Genomic DNA, 10,850 nt, shown 5'->3' on the forward strand with positions numbered 1-10,850 from the left:
ATATCACACGCGTTGTACAGTTTCCAAGTCCTTTAGCCTTTGCATAAGCTTTTATCATACGTAACATTCAATACGTATTGTATTTTTAGCTCAACAATTTTCATTTGCAATTGACGCTTGCATAGACGCGCTCCTAGACTCTTTCTGCATCACCTTGGTATACTAGTTCATCAAATGGTCAACAGGCGAGTTCTTGGTGAGGCTTCAACTTCTTATAAATGCCCTGCTCCAGGCTGCATTCGCACATTCGGTACTACACAAGGACTGAATTCTCATCTACGCAATGCTGCAAGCTGTAAATGGTATAAGTTAGGGAAGGGAAGAGAGCTGGATAGCATGGATGATGAAGGTACAAGTGGATTTGAGATGTGAGGGACTACCAGATGGGATAGCGGATGAGGTGGATGATGATTTATTTCAGTTGATACCTTTGGGGCCTGATAGTGAAGTTGCAGTATCAATTTCTTGTTACGTTCTTTACATTATTTCTAGTTCATGAAATACACAACGAAGATAACCAGAACATGATGGACATAGACCAGGAGCAGGAAGAGCTCACAGCGGGTCCGTCTAGGCACAGAACCGCTTTAGCAGAGGAAGATGCGCGTGTCACAGAGACTCATTCTACTGCTGGGAGGGGTCATACGCATGGAGGAGACAGTGTATGCTAAATGGCGGACACAATTTGGATTAGGTGATGGAGAGGAGGTGGAATCAGGTCGTTCTGATGATGAAGATGAAGATGGTAATTTATTCTACCCCTTTGCATCACGACTGGACTGGCAGGTAGCATGTTGGGCTGTGCAAGAGGGAATAGGGCACAAAGCATTTGACAGGTTGTTAGCTATACCAGGGGTATGTCAACGTACATATTTTCTATCAATATCATGGCTGATTTTTTGCAAATAGGTTAGAGAGCGTTAGGACTTGCATATCACAATATCAGAGGACTCCATCAAACCATAGACAGCATCCCTCCTCGAGCTAAATGGCAATCAACTTACTTGGCCTTCAATGATACGCCTCACTATAAGCATGAACTACACTATCGAGATCCTTTGGAAGCCATTCAAACGTTGCTGGGCAATCCTGCTCATGCTCAAGATATTGTCTATAAGCCTTCAAAGATATTTACAGACTCTTCTCATTCTACCCGCATATTTAATGAATGTGGACAGGGCGTTGGTGGCATGCAGTCCAGGTGAGCGTCTTAATATTGATTACACTGCTATAACAACCTAAGTATGTTTTTTACAGGATAGACTTCCTCAGGGCGCATCTGTAGCTCCTGTAATTATTGCCACAGACAAAACTCAGCTGACCCGGTTTTCTGCATCCAAATCAGCATACCCCGTCTACCTCACTCTAGGCAATATACCTAGAGCAATACGACGGAAATCCAGTCAGCACGCCTGTATTCTTATAGGGTATTTATCTGTGGATAAAATCCTAAAGGAGGAGCTATCTGCAAGAGAAGTCTCTTCCAGGGTACAGCGTCTCTTCCATGACTCAATAAGGATCATTTTGGAACCGCTGAAAGAGGCAGGAAGAAGAGGAATAGAGGTGGTGGGTGGAGATGGTCTTGTTCGCCTGGTCTTTCCCATTCTAGCTTGCTATGTGGCGGATTATCCTGAGCAATGCTTGGTTACCTGTACCAAGTACGGTACTTGTCCCAAGTGTAGGGCTAGAGCGGATGAATTGGCTGAAATACAACATTTTGCCAGACGTACTCAACCTTGGACCTCATCAGTAATTGACCATGCCAACATCTCCACAAAGACCGACTCTGCCTTTCGTAAACAGTGCATGTCTCAGGATGTAGCTGGAGGGCGTATTTGAACCATTTTGGCTGGACTTCCCTCATTGCGATATTCACTTGGCTATCACATCTGACGTACTTCATCAACTGTATCAAGGGATATTCAAGCACATGGTCGAGTGGTGTCAGGAGCTTATGGATGAAGAAGAACTGGATCACAGACTTAGAACTCTCCCTCCTTCTTATGGCGTCCATCACTTCCATAAAGGCTGGTCTGCTTTGGGTCAAGTCGGTGGAAAAGAGAGGAAAAATATGGCTAGAGTGCTATTGGCTTGCTTAATTGGCAAAGTTCCAAGAGGCGTCATTCAGGCATACCGTGCCCTCCTTGATTTCATTTATCTTGCCCAATATCCCACTCATGATGACGACACTCTGGAATATATGCAACAGGCCTTACAAGATTTTCACCTTCACAAGGAAGTCATCATTAATCTGGGTATCCGAGACCATCTCAATATTCCCAAATTCCATTCCTTGCAACACTACCTGGAGAACATACGCAACTTCGGAACTACAGACAACTATAACACGGAGATGTTTGAGAGGTTTCATATTGACTTTTGTAAAGAGGGGTGGTACGCTTCCAATGGAAGAAATGAAAGGCCTCAAATGATCTCTTGGCTAACTAGAAGAGAGAAAGTAGCGTCATTTCAAAGCTATCTCAAGATGTCTATGGAGGATGAAGAAGAAGAGTTTTCCCACTCAGGTTTAGAGATCATAGAGTCATCCTCACTAAACGTCCTCATCGCCTTCACCAAAATATCTTGGACGTCATGCAGAATCATTCTTGCAAAGGCTTCAAGAAAGATCTCATCACCTATCTCAACTCTCAGTTGGCTCACTCTCATTCACGCGGGCAGCTCAGGAACATGGATCTTCCTTTTAGTCATATTGATATCTATCATGGATTCAAATTCTGTCTAGAGTCATTAGGCAATGACGTTGACTTTGATCAATTGGAGGAGGCAGATTTTGTCAAAGCACAGCCACCTGTTTCTCATAAAGCTGGACGCTTTGATACAGTTGTAGTCATGGATGATCCTGACTGTGAAAGCACTGGTTTAACAGGTGAGTAATATTATGATATATCTGTTGAAAAATTGTATGAAAATTTCAAAACTATAGGAACACGTATTGGAAGGTTGAAGATTATATTTCGTCTGCCACAACAAGTATATGGGTCTATTCAACCTGCATGGACTAAAGACCCTTTGGCATATGTTGAGTGGTATACTCCATTGAAATCTGCAGCAGAAGACTATCATGAGATGTATACTGTCAAGAAACCTTTACTTTCTTCAGATGGTTCATTGCCAGGTAAAGTTATTCCACTGTCTTGTATTAGACAGACATGTCAGCTTGTTCCGAACTTTGGCACAACAACCATTCCTATAGATTGGACTTCAGATAATGTATTAGATAAATGTGATACCTTCTTACTTAATTGTTTTACCTCCAAATATGCTTACCAAACTTTATGGTAATATATAGACCTTCATGATTTCTATATTGGTCTCTATGGCTATCATAGCTGGCCATAGACTGTGTAGAGCTATGACCCACTATCACAACTATATAGAGGATGATTATCTATATAGAGAAACAGTTTTTCCTGATGCCAATCCCTTAATTTGCGCATGATGGTCGGTGCGTTTCACGGTCATGCTCACAATCGAAGGTGCCAACTAGATTGGCACCCGATGTACATTGAAGGAACTGGACTAACTGAGGGTGAGGGATGCGAACATGTATTCTCCTCTTCAAATGAACTTGCACGAGGCACAAGACACGCGTCTCGATTCCATCGACATCAAACACTTGAAGAGCATTTTACCTTCTGGGACGACGACAAATACGCAGCATTGAGTAAGTACTGTCTTGTTTTACATACTACACACCACTACTAATACTTTTACAGGCCAATTTTTACGAAACCACTATCAGGAAGCACTGTCTCTCGTACACACGCTCACGGCTGAACTTTTGGCTGTGAAACAAGCCCTCAACCTGACCGATGCTGATTTCATCCGGTTCCATGCTGATGAAAGGTCATACCTTGAATCTCCTAAAGAGCCGCCCCTCCAAGAACATCTTCAAATCCGCTATGTCCAAGTCCTCGATGAGTTAGCTGAACGGCGGTGGGTCCCACTGGTTCTTAAGTCATATTTCATTTCCGTCACTTACATTATAACAGGTTAGAGTGGGTCAGAGCTTGAGAAGCTGCCAATCAGGCTTTGACCGATGTCGCCATTGGTAATCTACAACAAATTAACCTTTCTATTTCTCAAGCACGAATTCGAGTTGATGCAGCTTACTCTAAGCTCCAGAATGCCGAGGCCTTCACCAGCCATATCAAAAATCAGCTTGCGATAGAAGAGCGCTGGATAGTAGGAGATCACAATTATATGAAATACAAGGAAGAGGCATCACTACAGAGGTATCGTGTCGCTCTTGATGAGTTAGAGCGTCTTGTTGTGATGCGTCTATTTGAGTTGTCCAAACTCTCACTTTCTGGCACCGGTAAGCTAACATTACTGTACTACATCGAATTTCAATGGTAACTAATCATTATTGGCAGGATACAAGCTACGGCAACAGATCGGAAAGGCATTGCAGAGACGCTCGGACATGATTCGGAACACCATCAATAAGTATAATAATCAGGCTGTTGCCCTTGATCCCCCCCGGCCGCAGTTATCATGGAAGGATATAGCTGACTACAGCTTCCTGGGAGAGTTCGATCTCCTTCGTTATTCTCGCACCGACATTCATGAAGTTGACTGGTCCCACAGTCCTGCAACTCCAGTGAATCCAACCACACCCCCATTCTTACCTGTGCCATTGTGTCCTACTGGTGCTCGGATTCAATGTTCGGCTCACGCTCCTGCACAACTCCAGCGCGAATTTGTTCTTGCTGCAGGATCTTCCACTCCATCCAAGTCATCAGCTGTGAAGCAAGCTACTTCTTTGGCCGCTGGAACCACCCAGATGAAGCAGCGTCGACACGCTGAGGCCTTTTCATTACGCAAGACAAATCCCAGCTGTTCGGATGATAAGCTTTTCAGTCCCCCACTAATCAGCATCGGGCCCAATACCGATGCTGTACTTGATTGGTTTAAGATCGGGGACCAAACAATTCTGAAGCTCCGTGAGCTCATTACCACCATGCGCAGTAGCCGCTGGGAAACTGTCTTGAGGTCCCCCAAGTGGGATCTTACCTATGAGCAGGCTTCCAATTTGACAATGGCACTTCGTGCCGATTTGAATATCCCTCAGACAGTGGTTGGTGTGCGTAAGGTAATATGTTGCAGTATCTTCTTGACATTAAATCTTACTGATACACATTGTAGATTTCCGCACTACTTTCGGTGGTTCTCCAGGTGCTCGGCACCCTTGTTTTTATTTGCGCACTTTACTTCTTTTGTCTGGTCTTAATCTTCTAGATCAGTTACCTGCCATTTTGTAAGAGTGCGCTCATCTACAATGTTTCCATTTTCATTTTGTACGTAGATCCCCATTGGTATAGTCTGAATCTTATTTCACAAATTCACCGTCTATAAAGCGACTCATAAATGGATTATTTTGCCTGCAGCTCGACGCTATGGTTAATCAGACCCTCTCCATGGCAAAGAACCGTGTGCAAAGCCTGTCATGAATTCGTCCAAAGGTCCATCTCAGCAAGGAAGCAAGAGCTCTTCTGACAACACAACGTCGCCAGAAGTCTCAAGGTTTCAGGACAGCGCTTCACGAGGCTTGGCTCCATCTTGATGAATCCATGAAGACAATAGCTTCCTCTCACCACAAGAGTATCCGACGCGTGCAAAATGACTTGTATGTGGGCCATGCTGCATTGCGCTTCAAGCGCACGAAATCAAGCCCATGGAATGTGTTTTGCTGGAAGAAACATCAGCAAGTGACGGATGAAAATTGTATGTTATATTATTTTTCTTGGTTCAACTACTAATGGTGGATCTTAGCTCAAGTGCGCTCTGGAAAAGCAGTCCTGCAAGACCTTCTACACAACTATGCTGACGAGTACCATGAGCTCTCACAAGAAGACAAGGACCAACTCATCAAAGAATACGACGAGAACAGGGAGCACAAGACCAAGGGTAAGAGAATATCGTTGAGGTCGAAGATCAACGATATCATGCAAACACTTAGGGCTGTTGAGACCGAGGTATTATTCAAGTTTACAAAGTGTCTGATATCAAATCAGTTGATTAAGCTTCAATGCCGCACTGGTGTCGAATCAATTGTTTACTCAACGCGAGGCTCTACTGACCTCGCACTAAGAGGTATCACATTTAATACCGAAGGAGTTGATAATTTCATGGAGTCGACGATGAACATCGATAGCCAAGACCTTATGAGTAAGATGGAAGGATATGCCATGCAAGGCATGCAAGGCAAGTTTTTGTCAGTCTTGATATTTCAACATCAAACACTTATGATCTTATGGCAGGCGCAGCCAAAAGTCATCAGGACTGTTGTTCAAAGGCTCGTGGTGAAACCAGACATATCATCAACCAGAAACTTCGTAAGTCATTTGATATCTAAACTAGTTGTATTCTAACAATCATTTTCAGAGGAAATTACCGGTAATCCGCAGGCCACGATGCAATGGACAGAATATTGGCGCAACATTGTTCAACGCTATCACATCGTTTGTGAGGGCTGGCCCTCAACTGTCCCCTTCAAGAACTTGAGCGAAGCGTCTAGTTCTCTTCCCGAGCTCAAGATGCTCCAGGACAAGTGGGAAAGTGGCGCCATTAAATGGAAACACCTGGAGGAGGAAGAATATCAACAGCTTCTTCAAGAGCGCCTTCAGAATATTGACAATGGGGAGATCATTGAGCGCACCCGTCGTCAGCACTCAGACAAGGGAAAAAGTGTACCCAACCATCGGACAACCCTTCTACACATAAGAAGAAGGCATACAAAAGCGCGGATACTGTTGAGAGTGATGAGGAGCGCGATAGTACGCCACACGCTCCCTCATCAGATGCCTCTATTTCAGCACCTTCGGCTGTTTCACAAGACATCCTCGAGCCATCTATCTCTACTTCGTCTGCTTCTGGAGCTGCACCTGCTAATATTGATGATCAATTTCCCCTCTTTACTGACGCTGAATTGGACTGAGCTCTCGAAAAGTTAGACTCTATGGTCGCCAGTGGTTTGATTCCTGACTTCTTTTCATCTGATTTGGCGATGCCCGCCCAGAGTTACAATTCGTCGTTTTAGAGCTTATCTCTGAAGATTTTGCCTTACTTAGACTTACTCTTGACTTTGCTCATACACATGGCCTCCTATACCGGTAGAATGAGAATTGATTGTCATTAACCAGAGTTTGTACATCATATTGTAAGGGCAAGGTGGTACTACAAGACACAATGAATAGGGGAACGAATGAGAACACTTGCTGGTACTGCTTAATGTAGAGGTCATCTGCGCCAGGGAGATTTGCACAACTGGCAAGCTTGAAAGCAAGCGCCGTGTTATTGAGGGTGGTCAAAATGTACAGAATGATGGTCTGCTCGTGAGGTCATCTGCGCCAGGGAGATTTGCACGACTGGCAAGCTTGAAAGCAAGTGCCGTGTTATTGAGGGTGGTCAAAATGTATGGAATGATGGTCTGCTTGTGAGTTCATCCACGCCAGGGAGATTTGCACGACTGGCAAGCTTGAAAGCAAGCTCTGTGTTATTGATGGTGGTCAAAATGTATGGAATGATAGTCTGCTCGTCAAACTCACCCAAGCTTGTTGTATTATCTCGCATTGGGCTCCCTCTATCCTTGGCAGTGCATACTTGCCTGTACTAATAGCTTCCACTTGTTAAACGAGACAGCAGGACAAGCCAGAGACCTTTCTGGAGGAGGAACCACGGTTATACATCGAGTAGGTCCACTTATAGAACACCGGCAAGTGGCTTGACGTTGAAGAGGACGATGAGGAGGGAAAGAGAACGGCATGGGAATAGTTTCTAGGAGGAGCGGGAGGTTTGGCAAGGAAGCGGGGGTTACCGGATAAGTAATAGAACGGAACGGAACGTACTTACCCGAATTACCCTGTGCCGATATTTATATGCAGGTATATCTAAGGACATCCTGCAGTATTTGGGGCAGGATTTATCGCTGGTGTAGAGGATTTGAGCAAAAGACTAATGTGATAATTGGCAAGACACGTTATCGGCTACTATTATTATAGTTACTTATTGGGAAGGTCAGGTGGTAGCATCAGTCATAAATGAGTCACAAGGGTGAATTTGCTACAAAAATGCCTACTCCTCCTTCAGTTGGCCGAAAATAGGGATTCTGAGTAGACCATTTTGACATTATAGTACATATCCACAAGATCCTAGAACAGATTTAGCTCATTCTAATTTGCAACAGAGTAACGAGCCAAAATCATGTATCCTGTCCTCAAATCACGTGATGAACCGGTGTATGAGGTCTATCTTACGTCCTACGTTATCCAAGCTGCCTCGGGTTATGGGCGGGGCTTTTAAAAAAGGCGTTTCCGCGGTGACTCTCGAGCTTGAGTACTGAGAGCGTCGCGCTCCTTCTATTTCGTGTTCTCGATGCAAAACTCGCAAGTCGAATGTAGAACTAATTAAATTTCTTCGTATTCTGGACAACATTAAAACCTATCTTAAATATCACCGATCATCACCGTGAAAGCCCTCCCACGAGTCGAGGTAAAGGACCTCTGTAGATGTCAAGCACAAACTCAACCCCAAGTTCAAAGACTTCGGTGTTCCACTTGTTTTTGGACATCTGAAGAGAAAGGGAGATGCCAGTCGAGTCTTTGTCTTTCGTTAACTGCTGTAGCATCCTGGTAACTTTAACTCCACGATAATAATCGAGCAAGCAACTAGAGACACGCTTCCCACTTTGCCATGTAAATATGAACTCGGGTGTGGGGGAATCATCTTTCAGGGAGCCTTGGATGTCCTTTTGAAGTGACTGATTACAATATGAAAGGTTGGCCTTGATGTCATTGTAACCTTCGCTAATCAGCAAATTATCCGGCTGGGTGAAAGTGGTCACTCACTTGACAGCTCTCTATTGAATATCGCTGAAATAACGACAGCACAGACCGGATCAGCGTTGTCGCGGTCGGCAGTGACTGCAACTGAAAACTCGACGACTTTCGACTCCGTTATATCAGGAACAACATTCCCCTTGATTCTAGTGCGCAGCCGATCAGGAGCAAGAGCCGCTGCTACGCTGGTCGACCACGTTTGATTCGCAGCCCATGTCCATATGTCTGGATCGAGAACCGCCGTTGCTGACAGTCCTGCGTTTTGCTCGAGAAGGTATGCGACAATATCCTCCAGACGCGCATCAAGAGCAATGTGTAGTGCGTTTCTAGCAGTCCGGTCCTGCAAAGAAAGATTACAAGTCGGTTCAACGAGCGCCTGTACGACGGGTAGCAATTGGCTTTCGTCATTGGATGGCCGATTTTTGGAGAGGAAATAATGAAGAGGGGTAGAACCATGGACTGTGGAATTGACATTCGCACCGCATTGACGAAATTTGCGGATAGATTTGTGTGACGGTTTGTCCGCCTTCACAGCCATGAACAGAATATCATCAGGGAGCTTGACCTCCCGTTGTGACAGCAAGAAATCCACAGCGTCTTCACTTCCAGTTACAGCTGCCCACGAAATTGGAGTATGGGAGCTGCGACGAGTGCATTGGTTGGCATATAACCAGGTTTGAACGAAGAAGGCTTATTGAGATCGACGCCCCTATCCAGGAGAATTCTGAGGCAGTCAGGGTTCTTGGCTATGACCAAAATCAAGGGAGAACCCCAATCACTGTTAAGATCCATGTGCGGCGGATGGGGGTACTTCTTAACGAAAGGTTCGACCATCCACGGCTTCCCGTGCTCAAGCAGGATGAATAGAAGTGAGGGCGAAGTTTCAGCGGCATCCAACCCCCTAGGGTTTATACTCAAATTCGCCTGAGCAAGTGCAGGATGTTTCTTATCGTTTCGAAGAAACTTCGAGTTCAGCTGCCACAGGGCGGTCTTAATGTCAGGATCCCCATCCGAAACATGTCCAAGGTGCTTCCATCCTTGGTCAATATAACCCAGTAACGGGTTTGACAATTGTGAATGGCGTCGTATAGCTGGATCTTCACATATTTAAAACATCAGTTTCTGAGCTCATATGCGTGAAAGATAGTCTCACACCTTCTGGGTACATCTTAGAGTTTACAGAGATAAAGTTGTATAACATATACGCAATCAAGAACTTGCAGATCCGTGTGTGTATGTCTGAGATCGATTTGAAGAAACGATCGATCAAGTAATCCTGATTGCAAGGTGCATCAGCCGGCGAGCAGGATGAGAAAGGTTAATATATCATACTTTGACACTAGGATGAAATAGAGCGACGACCTTAGTTGTCGTTGTCTCATAGTAAGTCACGAGGCCTCCGCACGCAGCCACGATATCCATATAGTTCTTAACGCCATAGTTCAGATTAGGCTTTGGTTGTCCGACTTCAATCATCATCGCTTCGTTAAGCTGATCAAACGTCAACGAGGTGAACGCGCCGGCCAGCCAAAGCAAACAACTGTGGGCGATTTGGTTATCCCTTGGTCCTCTCCGTCCGATAGCCTCGATAATCCTATTATAGGTCTCGTAAAGTCCAGTTGGAATTTTATCGAGGGTTGGCTCAATATCGACGGGTTTTTTGCAAGCCACGATTTCGTCCAAGTGAGACTGAACCCAGCGAAACCTGCATGCGATCATATGCTGATGAACTTCCAAGGAGCGAGCGGAATTTGCTTTACTCACATGCCCTGGGCATTTTCTGACAATTTCTTTGAAATCATCTTCTTCAGCACGTCAGGCAGTTGTGACAAACGCTTCTGATTCTCCAGCTGCTCCTCAATGTGCACGCAGATGTCTTTCATTTGTCGTGCGTTGTCCTTCAGCGACAATTTGGAGATGGGGAGACCATGAAAGGCGTCTTGGACGTCTGGCATGCATCTACTGGTGATAAAAAATCGTAATCGAGTG

The 10,850-nt window shown here is 44.9% G+C and overlaps 1 protein-coding gene across 1 annotated transcript; it reads left to right on the top strand.

Moving 5' to 3' along the window:
* Positions 1–600: 600 nt before the first annotated feature.
* Positions 601–3,230, top strand: DFJ58DRAFT_719847 (uncharacterized protein; the record flags this gene model as incomplete). Its single annotated transcript, XM_041384680.1, has 7 exons — positions 601–745; positions 985–1,170; positions 1,197–1,201; positions 1,258–1,831; positions 1,917–2,394; positions 2,422–2,541; positions 3,215–3,230. The coding sequence occupies 7 exons, from the start codon at positions 601–603 to the stop codon at positions 3,228–3,230; spliced, it is 1,524 nt and encodes a 507-aa protein (XP_041234983.1).
* Positions 3,231–10,850: the final 7,620 nt, after the last annotated feature.

The sequence above is a fragment of the Suillus subalutaceus genome (genome assembly GCF_016647625.1).
Source record: "Suillus subalutaceus strain FC151 chromosome Unknown DFJ58scaffold_429, whole genome shotgun sequence".
NCBI classification, from domain to species: Eukaryota; Fungi; Basidiomycota; class Agaricomycetes; order Boletales; family Suillaceae; genus Suillus; species Suillus subalutaceus.